The sequence below is a fragment of the Anticarsia gemmatalis genome, chromosome 3 (genome assembly GCF_050436995.1).
Source record: "Anticarsia gemmatalis isolate Benzon Research Colony breed Stoneville strain chromosome 3, ilAntGemm2 primary, whole genome shotgun sequence".
Classification (NCBI taxonomy): domain Eukaryota; kingdom Metazoa; phylum Arthropoda; class Insecta; order Lepidoptera; family Erebidae; genus Anticarsia; species Anticarsia gemmatalis.
The window spans coordinates 10,679,057-10,705,534 of NC_134747.1; the positions used below are offsets into that span (position 1 = coordinate 10,679,057).

The following is a 26,478-nucleotide window of genomic DNA, read 5'->3' on the forward strand; positions in this document are numbered from 1 at the left end:
AGAGTTCCGTTTCAGAGTATAAGGACGTATTTATGTCTATGTAGGGTTTACAATTCCTATATTTTTGAACCCGTTATTTTTGTGTTTGCAGCAAGGTGTTCCACGTGCGGTCGGTGACGCAGGGAGACGTGATCCGCGCCGACGCCAAGGACATCCCGCGCATCTTCCAGCTGCTGTACGCCGGCGAGGGGGAGGCGCGCCGCCCCGGCGACACGCAGGACCTGCCGCCCGACGCGCCCGACCACGCCGGTCACTTGCCTATACATATTACATTCTCATCTTTGACATTCCTCAACCAAACACTTATATTTAGTTAATCTTTGAGAGTTTATCAGCTGTCCAATATGTTTGTATACACCCATGCCCGATGCATGAAAATATATTTAATGAATGTCATGAAAATTGTATCGATCCAGTTTCAAACGCAAAGAAGATTTTTTTAAAGCACTTGCACGTTTTTGTCCTATAGTCTGTGAGTGACATCGCCGGCGGCACGACCGTGAGTATACACTGTGGCACTGGCTTACGTGGCATGTTTGTGTGCAGGCAACACGGTGCAGCACAAGGGGCACGACCTGGTCAGCATCACGTACCACATCCCCACGGCGTGCGAGGTGTGCACGCGCCCGCTGTGGCACATGTTCCGTCCGCCGCAGGCCTACGAGTGTCGACGTGAGTGCACGCTACACATACTACACCTACCATTCTTGCACTAACACTCGCATAGGTTCGGGAGGGGTGCAATGATTTCCACATGACATTATCGATGGAATATTGTTAAAATTTCACCCGAATGCGACCTTCCCACCTAAAGTGCAACTTTTAAATGAGTTAATATTAAGTTTCATTTGTGACGAAATGTTTTTACGGCCATTATTTTTTTTTCCAACTTTTTTTTTCTTTTTTGTCCCTGGATTTGCCACTGACCTTAGAATATAATTTCTATATTTAATTGCCCGCCTATATGATGCCAGCTCGTGGCTTAGTTAACAACAGCCGCGCGGATCGATCTGTGAGGTTAAGCCATGCTTGCCGAGGTTGATTTGTGGATGGGTGACCATCTTATACATATCGAGTTCCTCCGTGTTTCGGAAGGCACGTTAAATTGTGGGTCCCGGCTGTCATTTTCGAAGATCTTTGACAGTCGTTAACAGTAGTCAGAAGCTTGAAAGTCTGACAACCAGTCTTACCGAAGGGTATCGTGTTATCCCAGGTAACTGGGTTGCGGAGGTCAGATAGGCAGTCGCTCCATGTAAAACACTGATATTCAGCTGCATCCGGTGAGACTGGAAGCCGACTCCAACATAGCTTGGAAGAAAGGCTAGGCTGATATAATTGCCCGCCTATATGATGGTAATCGACACTCTTCACCATCACTCGTCTTGTGGTCACTCATATTGTGCATTCTCATATTCGTTCATTATCAAAATGTGCTACGGCTTAACTATGCTCATGTGCTGTTAAAATCAATTTGAAAATGTTCTAGCTCATATTTCATATGGTGTACTGATCTGGTCGCTCGGGTTAAGAGCAGTTTACACGCTTTCGTAAAATAAAATAGTCCGTTTAAAAGTTTGGAGTGTATTTGGGTGGTCGTCCGCAGGGTGTCGCATGAAGATCCACGCGGAGCACGTGGCGGAGGGCGAGGGCGTGGCGGCCTGCAAGCTGCACGCCGACCGCGCCCGCGAGCTGCTGCTGCTGGCGCCCGCCGCCGGCGACCAGCGCCGCTGGGTGGCGCGCCTCGCCCGCCGCGTGCAGCGCTACGGGTACCGCGCCGCGCACCACACCAACCACGACCACACCAAGCTCTCGCCCAGGTGAGTGTCCGCCCCCGCCCCGCGCCCCACACACCGAGCCCGCACTACACGCTGACGTTTGCAGGGACTCGATGCGGTCGAACCTGAAGTCGGCGTACATGAACGCGTCGCAGCGCAGCTCCACGTTGCCGGCCAACGCCTCGCTGCCGCGCCAGTGAGCGGCGCCGCCGGGCCTCCCTCGTTGTGTGATTTCGCATCCGCCGGCTTTACGTTTCTAGAAGGTTAACCGTGAGTCGCTTCGTTCACCGCGCATTGGTTTTTGTACTAACACTATTTTTGAAAGTTTTATTCTGCGGAACCTTAGAATGTTGTAATCTGTCGATTTCGGACCGCTCAAATCGACGCTTTCTATCGACCGACGTGCTTTCGAGTGAAGTGCGTCGCGTGCCTTGTTAGATGATAATTATTGTTGATCGTGTAATCCCGACGGTCGAGCGGAGGAGCCCCACGTTCGAGCGGCTACCGTCGGCGATCGATCCGCCATTTGACAATATTTACGATATGAATCTTACCGAGTTTTCTACCCAAATTTCAATCAAATTTGTAATTAACTAGTCTTAAATAAGTTTAAGTATTTTGTCCAAAATTTTTATAAGATTTCGGCATGATTGCTGTGATAGTTATTAAAATATTAATATTTTGTACTTATCCAAATTTTACCGACGCTGAGTAGTTTATCTTGAGAATGATATGATTTAAGAAGTCGTTAGTCGTCAAGAAATCTCAGAGACGGGTGCAGTGGTGCTAGTGCGTGCATCTATTGCGACTTACAATGACAACGGCTCTAAAGCATGCGCTCTATACGATATAATATTATGTATATGTTCTCTCGGTTCATTATAATTGGTTCGTGTAAATATTATAGTAACTGTGTTGATATTATTATGATTTTGTATTTTAGTTATATCGCGAATTCGGATGCGAGTATGGATTTTGTTACGGTGACCATATTATTACGTTGTATTGAAATTTTGGGTGGTGTTAAACGCTTGTAAAGCTTTCTTCATGTTAAGTAATGAATTATTAACAAATCACCATTATTGATCATTCTGTTGCCGACGCCAATAAGTTCATAGATCACTGTGTTTCGATACAGATGATATAAAATAAACTGGTTATGTTTAAATTATATTTTTGTAAAATGTATTGAACCAGTAGAGCATTTTTATTATAATATATTCGTTATGTTTTTATTTGAACAGCACACTTGTCATTGCTATCAGTACGTTGTATATAGATAGCGGCGGGTTCGTTGAATCTGTGCAAATTGAGTTTGTGTTGATATAGAAAAATATATTAGTGAGTTAGTCGGTTTGATCGAGCACACATGTTTACACGCGACTGCACCGTTACTAACATTAGATAGAATGCATATTGTGAATTGATCCTAACGGGAATTGACCTAACATTTTATGTGTTGTTAAACATTCTAGTTAAACTTATACCATGTTAATTGAAATGTAGCAAATTATAGTGATTCAGGGACCGTTATTGTTAGATTAAGTACACAAGTAAGACAGTTCACGCTTAGTTGTTGCAAATTAACGAAGTAACCGTGCCATAGGTGTTTTTGTTTGTAGTCAATCGTCCCAGATATTTGCTCAAATGAAATAGCTCTTCTAACAAAATTCCGCCACGTTACTTAATTATGTAAGAGTGTAAACGGGCTTCCTTGAATCATGATCAATTTATTCTAGAATATTGTGTAGTGAGATGTTGAGCTTGTTATACAAACATTACATGTTGCCATCGGTTCTAACAATATTAGCTGAAACGTTTGTGCTTATTGCAACACCTATCGTAGTGTAGTTAGGTTTCTTTTGCTATATTTAGCTGAGAAATGTAACATGGAAGCAATAATTAACAGTGTCTTACAAACAGATATTATAATTTTTGATTGGCTCTTAATAGTGCCAAAACTTTATCATTATGGAAACAGGTCGGCTCTACTATACAAAGCCTCTTATCTAACTTTTATATATCTTTTACAATAACAATATTAGGCCTATCATATGTAAAGACTATGTATTGTATAACAAATTATGATTAAACACCAAACTCGAATAGGCCTCGTGTATAACTCGTGTACAATAAAATATATCCTGTTTAGTTGTGAGTATAAAGTACAAAAGTAGTTGGGAGTGTTCACAACAATACTTCGTTTGACTCGACTATCTAATAAACTAGTTTCTTGAACCCGTTATAGCCATTGTACTCGAACGAGCACACAGCTTCAAATCTCGGCTAAGATCATTTAAATGTTTCAACAGTTATCATTGCTAAGATTACTATCAATTTAACCGAACGGCGTGAGTGAGGTAATCAGGGGTTCTGCAAAGATAATAAACGGTCCGTGACGTAGAGGGAGAGCGGTGGCCGATGAGTGTATTGTGTGAAGGATTTGGATAGCTGTGATAAATAGACGTGTTATGTTGCGCTCCGGGCGACGAGTGGCCGGGGCCTCGGGCTCGGACGACCATTGAACGTCTTTCATACAGGGGATCAAAAAGACATTTTGCAATAATGTTATATTTTATTATATTATAATGAAGGTTGTATTTAATATATTGTATACAAGTCACTGAATCGAGTGGTCGAGTCCGTGGAGCGACGCCCCGCCACAGCGGCCCGGCGCGCCAACAGCCGTGGTGCTAGAAGGAAACAGGCCTCCGACGCATTGTTGTTACTATTAGTTCTTGTTAAATATTATAAAATGCCCTGTTTAATATTGCTCTACACATTGTTTACATTCCTGCAACGAAAACTATGTTGAGTTTTGTTTTCCTTAGTTTTATATTGACTCAAGTTCTCTGTTCTGTCGCATATCCAGTTATCGCTTGTTTTATATCTTTAGGTGTAAGTTCGGAACAATCTCTTCATTCATGTTGACATGCGAATTTTAAATTTACGTACTTAAACAAATTGCAATTTTGTCGTAGTGTATACGCTTATTTTGAGATGCATTTTTATTTTTTATTATGGCAGCTTATGCATTGTATTGTTCGTGTATTTCATTCCATATTATTTCATGAGATGTATTTTATATTTCATGTGTTCGGTTTTATAATTACCAAAGAAATTTCAAAAATAATAAAAAAATATATGCTGTTTATTTTGGAAGCTTACAGCCCGCGTTTTCGTTCCATGTCTTGTCATTAATATTAATTCCATGTAATAATAATATTGTTATTTACTATGCATAATTCTGATAACCTGATTTTACTATTTAAACGACATTTGCGGGAGTATTTTTCTCGAGAATCGTAGTCATGTAAACCTGTGCGATTATAGAAATACTCCCAAATTGTCTTATATTACAATAACGATATAATGTTAAATCATTATGTAAATTATTTATTATCGAATTAAACTTTTTATTGTAACGTTTTATTTATCTACTAAAATTGTAAGTTCCTAACTAGCTTTTCATATTTTGTAAAGATTTTTTTCAAGTAGCTTTTCGCTGATAGAAGACATTTCATGTAACCCGTCATATATTTTATAATATTATTATGATATTGATTATATTATTTGGATTATGGTTTCAATCATCGCTGTAAGTGGTAGTATCTCGCGCATGTGGCGTCATGCTCGACGCGTCACGCCACACGTCATGCTCGTGACACGCAATACTAATGAAACGTGCCTTAGCTACGGCTCATCTCCATATCACGTAGGCTTATTATATGATACCTGTTCATTATGTTAGTGTAAATACGTTTTCAATTCAACCGATATTTTATGGATTTTGAAACATTTGTAAATTGTAAAGATTATTAATTTTAAGGTAAAATTAATGCCCAATAGTTAATAAGCACTATTTTTAAAATAAAAATAACATAATTAAACCTTTATTGTTTTATTTCTAAATAACCTTAACAATATGTATTTAACAACATCTCTTTTGCGTAATTTATTCAAAATGAAGTAACTAAATAATGATGTTTAGATTGTTATAAACTTAACAATGGAAATAACATAAATAAAATTAATTAAATGCTTAATAATAATTAATTATTGTATGAAATTAATACTTTTACAATAAACATTGGTGCCGAACTTTACGAAAACATAGTATACTTTCATTTATAGTTCATTTATTTGAAAATAATATCAAGTAAAAAGTTTGTGCTTCAATGTTAAAATTAAAACTTAAACTATATTCATTTAAATAACATTGTGTGCATTTTATTTATTTGTTTTAAAATCATTTAAGTAGCCTGGAGCGCGCTAGAAGTTTACTTATCCTAATATATACCAATCATTATTAGAATATACATACCAATCTCTTGCATTGAGTCACATTTCTCGTACGTATACACAATTTAATACAGATTGCGTTTTTCTGCGTATACGTGTTATTAAGGACTAAATTCAGATCTCTTATCTTACTAAAATGATGTACCTATGCATTTATATGTTTATTATTTTGTGTTTTATGTTGATGTTGTTCAGAATAGGCCAACGGCCTTTTTAAGTTCCTTCTGCTTCCAGCCAGGCAATGAGCGGAACTCGCTGTACGGCATACTGAATGTTGATACGAAGTCATCGTGGGTTAAGTATAACTGAAAACAATAATAATATGATACTTTAAGTAATATTGTAGTAATAAATAGCCATGAAGGTAAATATCAACTCCGCTTATAGAAAAAGAGAAGAATGTTCTGAGGTAAGTAATGAGCTAAGCTATAGTCTTAAATAGAAATACTATTTAAGACTATAGCTTACGTGGAACTGTCTTACGTTTTATATTTCCATATAAATTTCTAAATGTGAAAAGTCTAGCTCTTTGGGCATTATAATCAACTAGCTTTTACCTGCGACTTCGTTCTCCACCTTAATTTTCCCATGGAAATCCGTCATTTTCCCGGGGTAAAAAGTAGCCTATGTCCTTTCTCGGGTATCAGAATAACTCCATACCAAATTTCATGCAAATTGGTTCAGTAGTTTAGGCGTGATTGAGTAGCAGACAGACAGACAGACAGAGTTACTTTCGCATTTATAATATTAGTAATAGTCTGGATTTTATCTTTCAAGTGTGTGAAGTCTAGCACTTTGGGCATTATAATCAATAGTGATAATGTGTAGCACCTTACCTCTTTAGTAAGTGGATCTACATCTTGAGGAAGATGTTCTTTAGGTCCCTTGAGCACCGCCAGGGGATATTTCTCATACTGATCGAAGCGATTGGCGCTGTTACCGCTCTGCAACGCACTGTTGCCGCTTTGAACGATTGCCTTGCCTTCTAGAGCACTGATGATCGCGCTGAATGTTTTGTGACCCTGGATTAAACAGAGATATAGAATAGTTATTAAAAAAGTAGCTGGTATTTGTCATGCCACAATGGGGTAATGATGAAAAGCTTGATATGTATAACTTTGTGTATCAACTTTAACATAACAGATGGTTCAGACGGTGTAATTTTTCGTCTCGTCTCAATAATTTTGTATGTGCTTACCTTCCACATGGACTGCTTCCAATGTGGGAAGAATCCGGTGAAATGTGGTGGCTCTCGACCCTGACTCAACACCAGTATTGGAGTTTCAGGATCTCGCGCGGCTGGATCTATGTTATAAAAAAATAATATAATTCAATTACCATAACACGAACATGAAGTAAGTAGGTAGGTACATAAGTTAAACATTAAAGTCAGATGTAAAGAGTCAGTCGGGTTCAGCTTTCATAAGTCCGGGCATAGATTTGTTACATCCAGTAATTTGGACAGAACTGAACCCTGAACTTGACTGCCCTGATCAAGTATTTAAAAATGGTAAGTAGTCGTTGTTTTATTTGGTTATGGCAGTAGATAGATTACCTTGAGCGAGATATGCCCTGGCGATGGAGCGCGGCTCCTCCTTGGCGCGCGGGCAGCAGTGCGCGCCGAGCCACACGAACACGGCGATGTGCGCGTCCACCACACACAGCATCTCCGGCGCCAGCTCGTACTGACTGAACGATGCTATCTCCTCAACTAGGTACAAATTAATTTCAACAATGATTATGCAGATCTTTCTATCCTATGAGATAATTTTTGGTAGGTCGTGGGTATTTGGTACTAAATCTGGAGGGACGGGATTATATGTTACAATATGTATAATGATAAACTTACAAGAGTATTGGCCAGGTACACCGAGAGACACGTAGAATAGACGCGGCGGCAGCGGTCGCTGGACTTCCTTCAGCGGAGAAGGCATGAGTAGGTGACGACGGTTGCCCAGTGCCGTCCAAAAGTTGGGAGTTTCTTTACCTGTGATATTTGCGTAAATTGATGAGTATGTAGATCAGAAATTTTGACTTTCAAAAGTGATGTCTGTGAATTCGTTTCAGTGGCTTTTAGCTTCGGTCTTCACTTACCCTGCATGACCAGTGTATGTTCAGCGGCCGCCATGTTCTTGGCGACTTCCCTCTCGTCGCCGGTGGCGTTGGCGGCGCACCACACCCAGACGCGCGCGGCGTCGCGCAGCACGTAGCAGGCGCCCGCGCCGCCCTGCGCGCCGCCCTCGCGCACCTCCACGCCGCGCGCCTCGCGGGCGTACTGCCCCGACACGCGGATCAACACGCGCGACGGAGCCAGCACGCGACGACCTGTCGCTGTTCGTACACATCGATTTAAGATCGGTATACTTAACTCATAACGATGCATAATTCGGTGATGACGACTTACGATCATAATCTGTAGCGCTGCCGGAGTATGTTATCATCCGTCCCTTGAAGATTTGCAGGAAGTGGGCGGGTTCCTTTCCTTGGTACACCCACGCCTGTGAAATGAATATTATTGTTATGTGATAGCTTCTGCTATGTATACTTATTGCGATTCTCTGATATTGTTACCTGAACCGGAAAACGCCCAAGTTTTGTGTAGAGGTCTTTAGCTTCTTTTGCACCCAAATTCCTCAGATCATTTGGTGAAGAGCCTCCCTGTTACGAAGAACATCGTTAGTTAATTTAGTCAGACTTTCGTGATATTAAAGTTAAAGTTTGATAAAATAATCACCATCCAATAATAAAGTATGGTCTGGTCTCCGGTAGGCGCGTGGTAGGTGTACAGCACAATGTAGCAGTCTCTGTCGTAGAAGACTGCGGCTTGTGGTCGCTCCACCTCCGCCAGCGACTCTTTGTTCGGGTCCTCCGCGTCCGTGTCACGACGCCGTACTCTCCACACGCGAAGAGCACCAGAACCATCGTCTGGAAGCTGAGCCTGTGGCCGAAAAAGGCTATATGTAAGTGGAAAATTAAATAAGTATCATCGCAATTTAGTGGAGCATCTACATACCTCAGCCGCAAGCCAAGCATTTGAAGCTAAACTGACGGCATCGAGTCTAGTAGTGGCCGATCGAGCAGCGCGGAGACGACTATCACGCCTTGCGTCACACCAGCGCCAATTGTGGAACAGGGCAGCGAATTCCAGCGGTTCACGACCTGCAGGTGCCGCGGACACCGGTACCACCACGCGACGAGCTCGAGCCAGACCTCTCGCTGCCGCCAGAGCACCACGAGCGGCAGCTCCTGTGGCTGACGGGCCGACCCAGGCCCAGACTCCTCGACTACCACTGTCCACTATGTACACACCCTGATGGAATGAATTACACGTAAGTTAAGAAAATGAAATATCCGATGAGATAGAGCAGCTACAAAAACTCATTGAATGCATGAATAACTTACATCGTCAGCCAAGTCCTCCCTGTACAGTGGAGCACGTTTGATCTCCTCCAGTCTAGCCGCAGGTCGTTGTGAAGGTACAGTGACAGGTGCGACGCGAGGCGGATGTGTCGCTCTGTACAGTCTTGCGGGGCGGGGAGGGTCTGCGGGAGGTGACGCAGGCCGGAGGGCTCTCGCTCGCAGCTCGAGGAGCGCGTCTAAGAGTGCGCGGTCGCTGACCGGCAGCGTCTGCTCGTACCCGTCGTGAGCGATCGCGATGCGGCGCGACATCATGCCCTTGTCTGCTCCACGAGCCATGCGGTATGCGATCTATGGTCGGAGATGGAATGAGTTGATTATTCAATATTTTTGTTATTTTATAGTTTCATTTTTATCCAACGTCCTTTCATTAGTAGAAAAATCCCTAAAATTTGACTTTACCGCAAGCAAGGAAACGACCACAGAAATGCGTTTAAATTAATTAATTAATAGATTACATTGTCTGTTAAACCACAAGCTCCTCATTCATAAAAACTCGTCAACCGTAACATGGACAACCTTGGCTCCAAATATTTTTTCGACAAGGTTGGCGGTGCGGCCGAGCCACAGCACGAGCAGCGAGGCTGTGTCGAGCAGGAACACGCCGTCGGTGGCGAGCTGCGCCCACGACACTGGCTCCAATTGCTGAAGGACTGGCCGGCGCCCGCGCACGCGGTACAGCCGGGCATTGCCATTCAGGCTTGTGGACCCACTCCGAAGGATCCTGCATTAAGTATGAAAAGCATTATTACAATGTTTTACGGCTTTATCAATTGTATAAGTATTTATGATAATCATGTTGCTTCAGATCTCCGACAGATTAACGCAGTCATTCAATGAATCCTCACCTAATACCATCTCTGAAATATGAGAGTAGTCTGGGGGTTTCTTTGGTAGCGGCCTCACGATGTACGACGGTGGGTGCGGCGAGGTAGGCAGCGAGCTGGGTCCCCCGGCGCAGCGCCAGTGCCGCCAGTGCTCCGCTTCGCTCCCCACCCCACGAGTGTATGTGACGCTCCGCAAACTCGCCATTGCCGTTTTCTTTTATCTCTCGACGCTAACAACGAAAGTAATATAATTAAACTAAGCACTGAAAGTCTGAAATTAGGTTAAATTATTTTTGAAACAATACAGATGCTTCATAATGGTAGGTATTTTGTCAGTAATTGATAAGTATCTAGGTGGTAATTAGTGTCTAGACATGATTTTAACATGAGACAACTTGTAATTTTAGTAGGTAACTTAAATGTTTTGTCATCTTTTGTTAGAATTTACCCACGGTTCATTGTTAATTTCCTTATCGCTTAATCGTAGAAAATATAGACTCACAATAACATCGGGTCCTGCCGGTTGTCCCGGGAGTGAACAGGAGTACACCAGGTAAGCTTCAGCGTCGTAGAATGTGCCGTAATGCGTACGGGGCAGGAGTTCCGTGTTCGTTTCCTGAAAATATCATTATTCTTTTAAGAGCCATTTTAGATTAGACATTAATTAACCCAGAACGTAATTAAAAATAAAGTAGCACCTGTCTATCGTGGTCTGTTTAAATCGTGCAACAAACTAATAAGAAGATAAATTAATTAACTAGCGCTTTAGTTCTAGGTCTCGATACGATTACCTGAGTATTGGCGAGACCGTAATAACAACCGTTAGATATTGCACAAAAAATATACAATGAAATATACGGCCTTATTTATACCATTATCTTTGTGTTTTTATCGTACACCGTAATTCAGTACATTGCAAACATGTAGCTGGAATCGTGCTATTAAAATTGTTTTTAAGTTGAATGTCATAATCAAAATATGTCGGGCTCTTTGAAGCAGAATGCGTTACTTTAGATGCGCATTACACTGCTTCAATTGAGTGAAAACTAATTGTGCTAGCTGACTGCGAAGCTCTGGCTCAATGGAACAGCGGCCGTCCGTACATACTTGCATACACATACATATTACAATTACAGCGGCATGCGAGCATGCATCTCGGTGACGTTATATCACGACAATACATAAACACAAGATAATCCGCATGTTTTAATTACACGCCATCTTACTTTTTGTGAACAAATACGCTTTCGACAATTTATCCGTGCATGCTAATTTGAGGCTTAACGGAATCGTATTAGTTTTTTTGTTTCATTTATGATGCGTGTAACGATTATGTTCTATGATGAATGCTCATGTTGGTATTCACTAAATAACATTGTGAATGAGACAAGTGATAAACTGAATTATTGAGTTATAAAGTTATCATGAATATTAATCACGATGTATTCGAGTCAAGAAAAGTGATGGATAACAGCTATAAACAATTGCCGAAAATGTTTGCTACTTTAGTTCTTGCGTGACAAAGACTCCGTGATTTGTGTCTGCCTTTGTAATATACTTGTAAGTATGAAATTAACTCTTTATGGTGCTGGTTACAAATAGTTTTTGACACTTTCACTTTACGTCTTTATTTAGCTTAAGTTGCTACTTAGTCACAAATGAAACAATAGCTATAATTAATAGGATGTGTAGAGAAATAGGAACAGCTGCCTGCGATATTAAAGTACTTACTTAATTTTCCTACAAATTACTTTAAATGATTCTCGCTATTTCATTTGGAATACGTAAAAAGTCCGGAGAATTGACAAATCCGAAAAATTCGGAAATCAGTTAGGTAATGAGATGATTGAATCATTTTGGTCTGCCAAATCTATTAGAAGAATAATTTAATTATAAATACTATGTATTTTCTAATCGACTAGCTTTGTATAATGGTGCATTTGTGGCAATGGCGCAGGCAAATCGACGGATCGAGGTTGTTGCTTTTTGATGTTGAATAATATCCGTGTCTAATGGATACTATATTTGTTTGTATTGTGATGTTAAGTTGAGAATCGTTCAGTCTCGGTCTGCTGGGCCGTACTGCGTCTGTAGCGGTACTAGATGTAGTGTGACTCACTTACACCCCACAGGGCTGCCACAAGTACTTTAGAACGGACTTACATTTGCCCGCGAATTCGGTCGATTGAAAAGATTTAACAGAGAAAAAATATCGTATCTGTTAATACAGGTTTTAAACTATCTGTGTACTAAACCTCATCGAAATCTGTTTCGTAGTTTTATCAACATTAGGTAACAAACAAATATACAATCTTCCGTATTTGTATGAGGTTTTCATAGGATTATATTTGGCTCTAATTAGTTGTGTCACGGTCGTGTCAACAAATAGTCATGGCCACCTGTGACTCCTTTTCTGATTGTTGTTTGAGAGAAACTGTTAAGGCTTTCCTATTGCGAAAAGTATTGAAACCGATTAGTGGCTATTGAGAAATCATTTTAGTAGAGTCACTAAAATTAATTGTATTGTTGGTTGAATTAGATTTCTTATGGTTGCCTTTCGATAGAAATATTTAACAGCTGGTTATTTACTTAGTTCTAAATCCTATGATCCGTTATTTTAAAGACATCATATTAGGGAGGTATTATTTGTTTATAGGCTTACATTATAAACCACAACATAACAACAATAAATATAACTTTATTATTTTGTTACGGTGAGCGTGTTAAATCATATGTAACGAAAGTTCTAGCTAACCCTATCAGATAACAATATCTGTGTCGACCGGCCATGGTCTTCCGTTACAATGGAGCCTCGCACTCGACCATTATTTATACCAGACTTCTCGTATTTGTAGAACAACAATATACTTTATTTTTTTGTTAATAATACTTCAGAACGAAATCTGAGAATTATGAAGAAAATAACATTACGATTGCCCCAATTACTTCTAAATAAAGATGCTGAGTAAATATCTGTAGCAATTGTTATTATTGAAATAGATTTAAGTTATAAAACAGTTGCATGCAATAGTTTTATGCTCTGAATAACTTATGTATTGCAGCCTTATTCTTATAAATACTTTCCAATTTGTTAATTCGCGCTTAATCTAGCCATTACGAGTAGTAATTGGACTTAAACAAAGCGCTGTATAAGATTTGATACAGATAGACTTGTAATTTAATTGTGCACTAATTGTATAACGAGCGTTCAAGAAATTTACAGAGAAACATTTCCAATAATGTTATTAGACAGCACGCATGTGACGCATGTTATGCGTTACTCGCATGATGTCCATTAAAAATCTTTCTTGATGTGCCGTGAGCAGCATAATTGACAACTAGGCGCGATTCTTCAGTGATTGAGATGGAATTTTATTGCATTTCTTGCGCAATCATTACAAAACCTCGTCTTAGCTCTCCCTATGACAGGTTCAATTGTAAGCACGCAAATATCACAGCCACCTTAATATTTCATACATATGGTTCATTGATTCGTGAACAATTTGTTCAGAGAGAGTTGGTCTAACAACAAATCTTTTAAGGTACAATACCACAACTTCAATTTAGCTAATTTATTTCAGGTACGTACTTATTCAGACGTTATAAAGATATAAATTAGTTACTGTCACTTTCTTTATACCCACGTGAAATATCAATGCCGCAGGTCCACCTGCCTATTATTTAGTAGAAAGTCATATCTAATCATAAACTTAAGGCAATTGCACGTACTTACATCAGCCAATTTCCTGTCTGTTGCAGAGATGTGGCTGGTGTTTGATTACTAGAAACTCAATTATATAAAATGTGACTGAAAGTGGGCAATATTTATTAAATAGTCATTTATAAATGGGTAGAATCTAGTAAATTATGGCTAGGTAAGTGGATGCATCGCATTGCGCGCACCTAACGAGCGTAGTGCGCCCGAACCACTCAGTACGACATGAATCTCGCTGCAATTTATCATTTATGTTTAACTGTAAACTTTCTCTTGTCACTTGGTATTCAAGAATATTATGTACGTCGATATGCTTTGTTAAAGATAGATACGCATTGATCTATGAAAGTTCAATGACATATTCCTCTCGATTGTTTTTAGTATGCGTAAATATTATCAGTCTGATGCCAACGTTTATAAAATAAACTAATTTTACACTTAGCTGTTTAATAATAAAGACATATATGTTTGTTATAGGGCAGATAAATGCCTCAAACAAACATGCAACGGTCTCGTTTACGACCGGTTAAATGGGTAATATCGTGTTCCTACTCTTCTAAGTAGATCTATAGGATGGGATTAAGAAACGAACAAAGAGCACATTCTCATGAAGTCTTTGTGGATGAATTACAGTTTCGACATTTGCCTACAGACGCTGCAAACACGATTGTATGCAGCTCCACCTTGTGGCGAAACAATATGCCATGGTTTGTTGACCTTTCACACGCTCTACTAAATTAAGGAAACACACAAAAATATGCATAAGTAAACAAGATGGCATGTTTTTGTGGGACAACTCGGCTTTATTTTGTATCATTATCATGATTGTTCACGCTACGTGTCACCGCTCTCGTACAGTAGGGTACCGTGCGTCCGTTATTTTGGGCAAATGAAGTTAACTGTGTATGACAAAATTAGAGATACGAGTAGGCTATCAAGAACTCTATTAAATAAGCAGTAGTAAGCTGAATCAATTAGAGTCTTTCACTCTCGTCACGACATTGTCAATGCGAGTGATCGTGCGTAGTATATTCTTGATACAGACTTATTTCAAAGAATATCAGATGGTATTTTTTTGTTACGCAGATCGCAGGGTGCTTCGTTTATACTTAGTTCAAGGCTTGGACTGGTCATTGTCTATTGAGACCGTTAAACAGTGTTACTAATTATAGCACAATTAAATTATTTTAAGCTAGGTAGACACTTTATTTAATTAATTTCACTTATCATAAATATCTAAGTTCAAAAAGGTACTTTTTCTAATTATGGAAATTACGTAGTTATGATACTTTGAGCATAAATAAGTGGCATATTATTATGAGTAATTCACGAACACGTACGTACTTCATATGTGATGGATAACTCAAATAGCAACTTTTGTCTACAACGGTGAAAGCGAATTTTGTTATGAACGAAAACCGAGACGTGTAACGCACAGTGCTACATATCTTTATAATTTCAGTGCAAGTTTCGCGTGATAGGTCGATTCAAAGTTCAACGCAGATTAGCGCCTTATATTATAGCTAAACATGACAATCATATTTCTCGAGATGCACGAATTTGATCAAGGCCGGTTTTATTAGACCGATTAAGTTGTCGACACGTTTCTTGTTTAAATATTTGCTATGCAAGGGGTTACTCGAGGTTATGTTGATGAACTTCTAGTTTCTAGATTTTAGGAGAACATTTTGTTTTTTTTAACTTACAGAGACTTGTAAGTTTGTTCGTTTGTAACGTGGCTATACTTTTTGCTAGTGATGGAAGAACGATGAATTCTTAAGATGTTATAGAGGAACTTACTTCACACCCTATACAGAGTAGGTACTCGGAGTAGTTGTTGACCTACCGTGATTCTCCACACAAGGAAGGTGGTGTGGTCCCGGGGCACCGTGCGGAATGCAGCCTCAGCCGCACGCGCGCTGCCGCCGTCATCCTCCTGCTTTAACGAAAATATTACGTCAACTTTGTCTCCAGGCATGCCACTTACTCGATTATACGTTTTTTAAAACATAGGTACCTATCTACTTACTTACCTGTGGATTACTAGGGAGTGATGATCGATTACCTTAATTAATTATAAAATAGTTTCCTGTCAGTAGTTCGTAACAATAGTTGTACCTAAATATAATTTTCTTCATAAGTCAGTTTTTGTTTACCAACACACTATTGGCGACCATGTTTTATCACAATCAATCTTCGCACAATAGATCAAAACCCCTATTCAGGCAGGCAATCTAGACAATAATAGAGGGTTGGGCAGATTACAGAATATAGGAGCGTCTCAAGGCCACAAGCCAGTATCTAACTGGTTTAGTTGGACAAACGGCTAACGTTAGCGGATTGTAGGTCGACACACAATAGATGTCCGGGTGCGGTCGCTCCGTGTAACGTTAAACCTTAGGGTTGGGTTTTCTACCCTACTTTCTTATACATAGAAGGTACTAACATCTTATTTTCACTACGCAGGCAAAGTAAAATATGAATATGGCTGTTTTCCCTATACGAGCGATCGAAAGTAACCGAGACATTATTTTATTGGTAAATTCTGTAGCCGAAACCAATCGAATGGTTATTATAAATGGATAATTGCTGCAAAATGGTTACGGTAGGCAATATTGAGAAAAAGTATGTTTGTGTGATTGCGAGTTAAGCGACTGTACACCTATTACACTACTACCTATCAATAGTTTGCAATTTACATGTCTTTAAATTACTGTCTAGATTTTCACAAAACAGATACAGCTCTATAAAACGTTCATTCAAAGCAATTTTTGACAAATTGTTTACGGACTGTCGCCATAGGTAGCGGTAGTCATTACTCTTTTGTTAGTCTAACTCCTAACTCCAAATGCTTTGTGACGATGACGTGATTTTGAAGTAGATATTATTCTTATCTTTTGAGTAGGTACCTATATACTTATACCTATACAGGGTGTAACAGACAGGCTACCGAAAACGAAAAAAAAATGATTCTAGACACGATTCTGGTGCTTATGGCGCTGAAAATTTTCATCGCTTTTTTCTTGATTTTTCCGAATTTTTATGCGTTTTTTTTTAATTTTTTTGGTATTATTTCGTTAATACTACACAATGCAACATGAATATGAAAAAAAAAACCGCCATATTACTGTTTTTCACAAAAAACAGCAATGGATTAAAACAACGTATAAATTCGCTATCAGCTGTCGCGGCCAACGACACCGCGCCGGCGGCGGCCGGCCGCGACGGGTCGACGTCACGCCGCGTACCTACGCGCGCCACACAGACACGATTACGCACACAGCCGTCAGCCTCACACTCACTAGTATGCAGCGTTACTGAGTATTTGTTCTATGTTAAAAATGAAAATGACATAATTATCCCGCTCTCCGATAAAAAATACATTCATAAGATTTAAAATGTGTGATATCTTATTATTACACGTACAAAAACATACAGAACGACAAAAAGTCCTATTGATATTCTTTAGCGCTATAAAAATCTCTAATAAACAATTTAACATGTATTGTCGCTTTGTTCCATTTGTTCTTGCAAAATCCTATTCGATATTTACACGCTCATTCATACTTCATACAAGCGCGGTGCGACTCGAAAAGTAGATGGCCGTACTGACGCGTGACGCCGCGACCGCGCGTTGACGTTACATAGATGGGATACGGCAAAATGGATGCTAAGCAATTCTCCGGGGATTATGAATTATGATAAGTTAGTTTCTCTGATTAGAATATTAATGGATATTGATTGTTATCATTGTTATGTACCTACATTTTTATGGTTTAATTAAATAAACGTTTCGTGTTTATTTTATTTACTTTGATCTGATTTTATGTTATAAATATCAAAGTATTTTAAACTTACATCAGTAATGTTTGTAATGTTATTTGGTATTTGAATAAAACTACAATGCAACGAGTAACAACTGTGACAAGTAAAAATAGTAATGCCACATCAATATTTTATTGAATCTAATCTCTCGCTGGGATCCTAACTCGTCGCTCGTCACCAAATCGGCGGCGCGCGCGCGGACGGCGCGGAGGGAGCGGGTGGCGCGGGCGAGGGGCGCCGCGAGTGAGCGGAGATGCGCCGGCGGCTCTCTTTGATTGATAGTTCGAGCAATTCGCTCGCGGAAGACGGAAGCTCTTCACCGGTGTCGTTCGTTATGTCCTATTCGTCGTGTCGTGTGTGAACTGTTGTTTATTATTACTTGTTATTGTTCCGGTTTTGAGTTGTTAGTGTTTTTATTGTTATTATTTTTGTTGTTATTGTTTTCGAAGTGCAGTTGTGTTCGTAAATAGGAAGAAATGTTGATGTGTTATGTATGGTGAACCACGTGGAAGTGCACGGCGTGATCTGCACCTGTATGTCCGGATCCAAAGGTACTCAAACTCTCGCCATACACCAAGTAATTGCGTGTTGATAGACATTGATAACAATTTGTTTTAGCACTTTCTTATTATTGGTTACATTTTGCTATTATTGTTTGATTTCACGTAAGCCAAGTAGGTACCTACCTACTTACAATTTTACTATGAGCTATTGTAACATACGGGCCTACTTACGATAGGTACCATAAACGATACATAAGATTGTTGTCTAATGATAGCGATGCATACTAGTGAGCGCATAGACGTGGTGGTACGCGTACGTACCTACGACGCGTCGCGACATGTCGTCGCTTAGCGCGCCGCCGCCGCCAGAAATCTCGTAGGCATGTGCGGAGATACATCGCGTTGTTCACTATACATTGGACGCTCAAAAATCACTAACTCGGGAACCAATAATTTCCGAGAAATATCGTTGGAGTAAATTTCGCGCATATAGTGTCACAAACTTACCAGTAAAGTTTTCGGTTAGCTGTCATTTACACCCTGTATATAAAAGACAGGTCGTATAAATGGCTACCTACGGTTGTAGATATGCAGCTAGTATACCGGGTTTGATTCTCATGTAGCTGTTTTTTTATAGAATCGAGGAAACCGATATGGACAACCCATGGAATGATATCGAAGCAGGATCATGGTCATATCGTGGCTCAATATACTTACGAGTAGTAAGTATGATAAATATGACAGACTTCATTTTCTTCTAATTAACTATTATGATGTGGCATTTAAAATTAATCTCGACAGTTGTTAAGTGTTAACTCGTGTTGTTATACTACTTTTTACAGCTCGGAATTCTGCTCACTTCGCTGCGGAAATGGAGCGTGAATCTACTCTTATAACCAGACTAATTAATGATATGCCAGTATCAACAGACTTAAAATATAGCCAGCTTATAAAAAACAAAGTAAAACAGTTTTATTAATTTCGTCTTTTTAAACGAATTCTAACAATTTTCCGAATGTTCAAAAAGTGTAAAGTCAGAGCCTTCTTTAAAACCTGTCAATATTAAAGAGCTTTATTTAATGTGCGAGTGAAAACATTCGTATCTCTGCTAAGTCCTTCAAACTTTTCATAACTATTTTCAATAGTTATAATGTAGGTATATATCGGTATTTCAATAAACTTACGTATTTAACGCTGCCCTTGTTTTTGCTAAAAATAAATAATATCAGTATACTTTTACTCGCTGTTTATAATTTATTGGTAAGTACCCTATATTTTTATATTTCAATCATAAAAACACAATGCGTACGTCTACCTACGTGTATATTTATTAATACCCAATTAGTTAGTAAGTAATTATCTTAGTAATTGAATCACGCAACTAAACAAAATTAAATCATATGTTGGTATGTAAGTAATGCATCAATGCGCATATATCATCAATCAAATACTAATTGTTACAAAGCATTTGAAGTCAATACACCGGTGACACTTTCGGTTTCACTGTTTGTATACAAATAATAATTATGACAACTGATTTACATGATCAGCACCAATCTCCAGGATGTGCATCTTTGTGTGGATGTTCAGGGGCTAGATGGTCCCATACCCGCGCGGACGTGCACTATACTTGCCACTCGCGTATTACCACTACAGAACCACAAGACGGGATTGACTAGACGACCGCGACGTCCATGCACTTCTCACAGACTAACCGCTGTCGGACGTCAGTCGAGCGAAGCAAAAAAAAAAGAAAATTGTTTCACGCTTCTTGCACTTACATATTTTAATAAAAGTCGGAGAGGAATGAATTAATTCCTTCGAAAGCTAGGCGGTTACCTGTTTAGATTGATATGTAGCGTGGAGGCGGCTATCGCGTTTTCATCGTTGTAGTATAATAGGTGCAACACTTAACATCTCAATTGACTCAACAGCGACAAATTGTGCGCAACGGACAGGACAGACAACGTTTGATTTAATGGAGCGGTTAATGTCATACACTTCGTTTAAAATACTTTGATTGGAGATTATAGTAAGAACTACGACCCTTATGATTTGGGTAGCGCACTACATATTTATTCTAATGACTGCTTTCGCTGTTGATTTTGTCTAAGTAGTTCAGGCTAGGTCTATTGAAATTAAGCCAATTAAGAATAATTAGGATTGTAGTTGAGTAGGTATTACTACTTATTTATGCCATCTAATAATTGGTTCAAGTAGGTAGACAAAGGAAATATAGTATAACAAAAAATGTATATATATACCTACTAAGTAGTTTAATTTGCTATTTTTTATATTTTTCTATAAGTACCTATGTATAGCTACCGCGCTTGTAACTTATGATAAAAAATAATACATACTAAAATATGCGAGGAATTCAAATGCACCACCTGATATTCGTCCATCAACGTTATAATTATGCAATTTTATCTCACTTTCTCATTTAAAATTACCAAGAGTATGGAACGTTGTGATCACTATCAATTATATCGTCCGTCAAACCGCATGAGAGAGAACTTGCGTACTGACGGACAACATTAAAATTATACAAATAGTAGAATGATTCGCAGTGATGCTGCAATTCTGTCACACAGGATACACGCTCGGTCGCGTACTTTGTTCATTTTGGCATTAATTCCGCGTTCACTTTCGTTTGTTGGTGCTCAGTGGGCAGGTAATCCCTTGTACCTACGATACGTGTACATACATAGTAGATTTGTCACGCATTAGTACCTACCTGCATAATAAACACCTAACAACGATACGTATATTATCTCTAACTATTGTGCCTATGACACAAGACATTCCGATAGTTTTAAGTGCTATAGTTAGAGATAATTTATAACAGAACTACTGAATTAGGTAATCATACTTTATGGGTTCAAATAATGTGGTATCAACTTCTAATAATCATCTTATTAAGAATATCATCAGTATGTCTAACTCTAGCACCTGAGCTGTGTTGACCACGCTAATTGCGTGGTCGTGGACAATAATCGGAGGCGATTCGTCGGCAATGAAAATATTTGTTACTTAATAAAGGTAGGATTTAGTGTCCTTGTGCTTATGTTTAAACCATTATACTTATACCTATCAAGTCTAAATATAAACATTAAATAAAAACTTATTGTTTATGTTTCTTAGTTTAAAAAGGATGCTTATCGACTTTTTTTTTCGTTTTGTCTATGAGTCTATGTATCCGAACATTTTTCTAGGCGGGAAACAAACGACGGAAGCTGTCATTTAAAATTCGTGTTTGGGTTTCAAATAATACGTATTATTATATATGTTGTATTAGGTAATTGAACAATTATGTACACAGATGATACTTCTGATAAAGAAAGTGAATACGAAGACAGGAGCCCAGACGACAGTCCAAATATAACAAAAAAATCTTTGTCCACGGTCGGCTTCAGAAATAATCCCGAAAACCAAAATGCAAGGCCGCTGGCTCTTCGAGCCACTCAATCTTTCACCGGTGCTGTTGAAGAACTTCGACTGTGTGGTAACTTTCAGAGAATAAATTTATGCAACAGGATAAATGTGATGTCTGCGCCGAAGATAGCTGCAGTGTGCCCATGCGGATGTCTTCTACGACCGGCTACGACAGGCCCATTTAGAACTAGAGAGCAGAATACACTGGCACTTCATGTCGTTTCTCCAGAAGTGCTCAGCTATCATGGCTATTGTTTTGAGCCCAATCAGATTGCTATGTTTTGGAAAAAAGACTGCAGAATGTTCTTATGGAAAGGGAAAGCTAAAATGAAGAATGTTATTCACGCAGATTCTCATAGAAAGGCTGTATAATATATGCCAGAATATTTTGTACTAAATAAAGTTTTATGAACTGTGTATTTTTGTAAATGAAATTTAAAGAGTAGTATCTATTTAATTGTTTATTTCCTAGCAATACAAAATAAATATGATCTATGAATTTTAGTTATCACATAACATAAATTGCCTTTTTATAACTACATGTAGCTGGTTGAAGTAGGTAACAATATTATACATAGCCATAAATTTCTTTCACTGTAAGGTTTGCACTGTATCCAAAGGCTGCTTCTCGACACCAGGCATGTTTGCCTCTACAAGTTCTCCACAAGAGAATCTAACATAATCAATAATTTCAACTTTATTTTGCTCAAGCACTTCTTCAACAGTGTAAGAAGGATCCAGTAGGTATTCTTGGTAAATGAGACATGTTTCATCATCAGCATTTTTGGCTGGTTCATCTTTTTCTTTGTTACCAATCTTCTGAGGAGCCATACCCACAATGTGCTGGCAAAGTTGTTTGCCAATATCCTCAGTGTCACCTGCTTGCTTGTACGCCACGAGAGCTCCATATTTTCCAGCAGTGTAGTCGGCTGGTGTTGCAGGCGCCGGGTGTGTGTAGCCGGCGATTCTAACATCATTGTTATTTGCCTTCCAGCATTCGGCTCTTCTCAAAATTGCATTCTCACCAACAGAACCAATGAATAATGCTAAAGATTCTGACAATTTCTTCCCACCTTCTGCTGTCAAATTACCTAATTGTTCACCATCTAATTCCATCTGGAAATAAACAGATAAATAGGGTAGAGTGCGAAATAAATAACAATAGTATCTTAATAATAATTATGTACCTAATGAAGTTCTAGGTTCATGAAAAGATTATATTTGACAGATATCACAGATAGATGTATATTGCTTTTCTTAAAGGTAACAAGCATTTGGGTTACAATATTTAAAACCCTGGTGGGATAAAATAAAATAAAGAGACATTGTTAACATAAATAGGAAGGTGCTAAATTGATTCAACAGTCCACTAATGATATAAGCATAAGCCTGACATTACACTTCGTAAATCAGAATGATCAATAAGTAACTAATGACATACCTTAGTAATGGGTCCTTTTGCTTGCATGTGAGTATGAGCAAAATTGTAGCATGCAATAGTTGCATCTTCAATCATTTTGTGGAATTTTTCATTCTTGGCAACAAAGTCTGTCTCACAGTTGAGTTCTACAAGGGCTCCATGCCCTTTGTCAAATTTCACAGCTACAAGGCCTTGCAGGGCTGTGCGTCCAGCAAGTTTGGTAGCCTTGGCCCAACCCATTGCTTGAGCCTGTTCATTCAACCAAGTCTCAGCCTAGAAAAATATAAATTTACATAATTTTAATTAGAAGGTACATGTAAATCAGTAAATTCCGAATATTAAATCCTCACTTACAGCCATCATCACGGGAAGATATTTTCAATACAATGAAGTAGTCATATACATGTGTATTATTATTGATCTATTGTATAAGACTGACAGATCCAAGCATAACATTACATTGATTACATCATACCATGCTGATGTCAGATTTAGTGTCCTCATTAGAGATGAAACGGATATCCGGTAACTATCCGGTATCCGGCCTATCCGGCGGCCTTAATACTATCCGGCCGAATACCGGATAACTACTATTCGGCCGGATAGATATCCGGCCGAATAGTAGATCGATAGTTTTAATGTTATGGAGCTTCAAACTTTATGTGCAATGACCTTCGCTATACAAAGATTCTGCAGCGTAGTATGGATATATGTAGGTCATTCATACAACTTTTGAAGGCTTATAAAAATAAAACTACCGATTCAAAAACAAAAATTTTCAAAATAGTTTCTTAAAATTTCCTTAAGATTGGATTACACAAATAACGGACATTCGAAAAAAAAACGTTACATTCCGAATTACCTGTATTAATTAAAACAAAATTTAGTAGGTAGGTAGTAATTGTTTTATTATACTCAAAAAATAAATTAAGGACTTTTAGAAAAAATCGAAATCGTAATCAGGCGTTGTGATTGAACTTAATTCAGTAACAATTAAAGATTGGGAATCATCTTGCTGCATCAGTTCTTGAGGCTTAACTTGATTTTCATAGGGCATTTTATAAAAGAACGCAGGTAGACGGCACACAATTTACAGAAAACAGGCAATACGTCCGGCAGCGTCAACACGCACCAATACACTGGCGTGGATGACCGCTCTTTCTTACACCGGACCGGTGTCCGTCGCGCCGAGGGGAGGCGGTGGTGCATCCGGCGTAAATTGTTCGCCGGACCGATGTCCGGTGCGTGTACACATACTCATTATAAACCCTACGCCACCGCTTATCCGGCAAAAAACACGGTCCGTTCCCCGGTGAAAAAAACGGATGTCTACAAGCGCTCTAAGTTCTGCCGAATATTCGGCGGCCGGATATCCGGCTATCCGGCCAGTTGGTAGGCCGAATATCCGGTATCCGGTATCCGGCCAAACTGCTATCCGTTTCATCTCTAGTCCTCATACAATACAGCCATCTATGAGATTTTAGATGAATCATCAACATAGTAAATGAGCTACTATGGATAAAGTTTCATAGTAGACAACATACTGACTCCTATGGTGCCCCTAGGACTTAAGCATTATTTTATAGTTACTTGAATGAATTAAATGGGTAGGTTAAGCCTTATAAAAAAATATGATTTGATATGAATATTATAGTAAAAGATTTTTACCTTTTCAGAATCATTGTTATGCATTTCTAATGCTTTTTTGCAATTAGCAATTGTGTAACCTGTTTTTTTTCTTAGCTTAGCAAGCAGAGAAGATTCTGCTGCCCTACACACAGGCCCCTTGTGGAAATGCCGCACCAACTGGAATAACATCTGGAAATTACATTTAAAAAAGAATGTAAATAAATAGAAAGCAGCATACATACATTCATTATTAATATCAATTAATTAGAAGCAAATTAATGCATTTTCATTGTTAATATATAAAAGAATACGAAAATAAAGTCAAGAAACCATGTAGATTTATGTTTGAATCCTATTATTTTTTTATAAATAGTTTGTTACAGAAATCACTGCATTATAAAGTATGATTAGTTAATGTTCTTAGTATGTATGGTTTGTAAACCTGTGTCCTTTGACTAATTAAATGAGTGTTCTTAGATTACTACATTGTAAAGTTAAATCAGCATAAAGAAGGCCAATTCAAGGTAACGCAACAGAAAAAAGCACTTTTGGCATGCTGTATAGTATGCTCACAACACACTAACATTTATTACATTAACACTTAGTAGCCTCAAGATAAGAAGTAGGTCTTTAATTACAATAAACAGCAAAAAATTGCTGCTCCGTGGGATTTTGGAAATATTTAGGATATTATGTATTGAAAATATGACACCATACATCAGTATAAAGGAGATATAATCGTAAAATAATTGTACTGACAATCCCAAGTCTTAGCTAATCCTAATTGAAGATTAATTACCTTTGAATATGATTCTACTTTTAGCTTCATCCAGGAATTTTTATAACCTATAAAAATTATAATAATAATATTGACAACTAATATTTTTATAGAGAAGAGACATTATACAAATAAGTACCTACTAAAACTCTTTTCATAACGATGGGTTATGGTTGGCACTACAATGGGGTGAAAAAAAAATTAAACAAATGAAGATAGTTGTCATGGAGAAATCAATAACTTGACAATAACAGTTTTCCTAATCATGGCTTTCATACAGACATGGATTTTTTAATCTGATTACTGTAAATAATTAGATTTTAAAAGTGAGAAAGTGTTATTTAAATAATTTGTGCATATAACCAAAAACCAAGTTAGCAGTGCTTACCTTTTTGGTATACTGGTAAATAGCTAAGAGTCTTTACTACAAATTGTTGTGAGAAGGTTAAAGAGTTCGAAAGCTTTTTCTGGATAATAGCTTTGGTGTTATTTTATTTATTATTTTACCACAAATTCAGTAAGAAGGTAGATTTTTTGCACTTCCTACGGTGCGACTTCAACTGTCAAAACACGTTTAGTAGCTGCAGAAACAGCTCTGGTGAAATTTGTATAAAATATATAATTACTCGTCCTTTCTCTTATTGTTTTCAGTTAAAATATTTTTTAAGTTTTAAACCAAATTTAAAAAGATAAAAATATATTTAAATGCTGTACAATTTTATTGTGAAAATAATATATTTAAAATGATGAACTAAACGTTTTCTTTTATGCGTAGCGCTAAGGTTTGAAAATTAAAGTTGTTACAAGTTTAAATTGATATTATTGATATAAGTAAATAGTATCAGATCAAAT

General features: G+C 38.4%; 4 protein-coding genes across 8 annotated transcripts in view; 2 read left to right on the forward strand and 2 right to left on the reverse strand.

Annotated features, from left to right (window-relative positions):
* Nucleotides 1–5,665, forward strand: part of Rok (Rho associated coiled-coil containing protein kinase) — a 17,848-nt gene extending 12,183 nt beyond the window's left edge. The window contains exons 10-13 of the mRNA XM_076136521.1: nt 92–249; nt 547–672; nt 1,604–1,817; nt 1,882–5,665. Of these exons, the coding sequence (XP_075992636.1) occupies nt 92–249; nt 547–672; nt 1,604–1,817; nt 1,882–1,975 (592 nt within the window). The 3' untranslated portion in view covers nt 1,976–5,665. The remainder of the gene's footprint in view (nt 1–91; nt 250–546; nt 673–1,603; nt 1,818–1,881) is intronic.
* On the reverse strand, nt 5,653–20,077 carry qua (villin like protein quail). 2 transcript variants are annotated; one of them, XM_076136523.1, is made up of 16 exons: nt 19,907–20,077; nt 15,883–15,972; nt 10,824–10,937; nt 10,343–10,551; nt 10,014–10,218; nt 9,480–9,785; nt 9,091–9,387; nt 8,812–9,015; nt 8,649–8,735; nt 8,482–8,575; nt 8,172–8,408; nt 7,927–8,064; nt 7,633–7,788; nt 7,276–7,382; nt 6,914–7,099; nt 5,653–6,382 (listed from the first exon to the last, which is right to left on the reverse strand). In XM_076136523.1, exons 1-16 carry the CDS (start codon nt 19,934–19,936, stop codon nt 6,269–6,271), a joined length of 2,574 nt encoding a protein of 857 aa, XP_075992638.1. In that variant the 5' UTR covers nt 19,937–20,077; the 3' UTR covers nt 5,653–6,268. The 2 variants fall into 2 exon arrangements, with proteins under 2 accessions (XP_075992638.1, XP_075992637.1); XM_076136522.1 differs by having other exon boundaries at nt 15,883–15,975.
* A 1,513-nt stretch (nt 20,078–21,590) lies between these two features.
* Nucleotides 21,591–22,319, forward strand: LOC142987633 (uncharacterized). The gene has a single exon (XM_076136528.1). The coding sequence runs from the start codon at nt 21,677–21,679 to the stop codon at nt 22,169–22,171; it is 495 nt and encodes a 164-aa protein (XP_075992643.1). The 5' UTR covers nt 21,591–21,676; the 3' UTR covers nt 22,172–22,319.
* On the reverse strand, nt 22,248–26,201 carry mEFTs (elongation factor Ts, mitochondrial). 4 transcript variants are annotated; one of them, XM_076136527.1, is made up of 4 exons: nt 26,015–26,201; nt 24,888–25,025; nt 23,241–23,492; nt 22,248–22,915 (listed from the first exon to the last, which is right to left on the reverse strand). In XM_076136527.1, exons 2-4 carry the CDS (start codon nt 24,909–24,911, stop codon nt 22,391–22,393), a joined length of 801 nt encoding a protein of 266 aa, XP_075992642.1. In that variant the 5' UTR covers nt 24,912–25,025; nt 26,015–26,201; the 3' UTR covers nt 22,248–22,390. The 4 variants fall into 4 exon arrangements, with proteins under 4 accessions (XP_075992642.1, XP_075992641.1, XP_075992639.1 ...); XM_076136526.1 differs by having other exon boundaries at nt 24,888–25,037; XM_076136524.1 differs by lacking the exon at nt 26,015–26,201 and adding an exon at nt 25,648–25,786 and having other exon boundaries at nt 24,888–25,037.
* Nucleotides 26,202–26,478: the final 277 nt, after the last annotated feature.

Coding starts and splice junctions, on each gene's coding strand:
- qua (XM_076136522.1), bottom strand. CDS start 19,936: ATGCACATCCTGGAGATTGGTGCTGATCAT. Junction 10,938..15,882: donor TCCTTGTGTGGAGAATCACG/GTAGGTCAACAA, acceptor TGATATTTTCAG/GAAACGAACACGGAACTCCT. Junction 8,409..8,481: donor CAGCGCTACAGATTATGATC/GTAAGTCGTCAT, acceptor GTGTACGAACAG/CGACAGGTCGTCGCGTGCTG.
- LOC142987633 (XM_076136528.1), top strand. CDS start 21,677: ATGTACACAGATGATACTTCTGATAAAGAAAGTGAATACGAAGACAGG.
- mEFTs (XM_076136524.1), bottom strand. CDS start 25,677: ATGAAGCTAAAAGTAGAATCATATTCAAAG. Junction 25,038..25,647: donor AAGTAGAATCATATTCAAAG/GTAATTAATCTT, acceptor TGTAATTTCCAG/ATGTTATTCCAGTTGGTGCG. Junction 23,493..24,887: donor ATAACAATGATTCTGAAAAG/GTAAAAATCTTT, acceptor ATATTTTTCTAG/GCTGAGACTTGGTTGAATGA.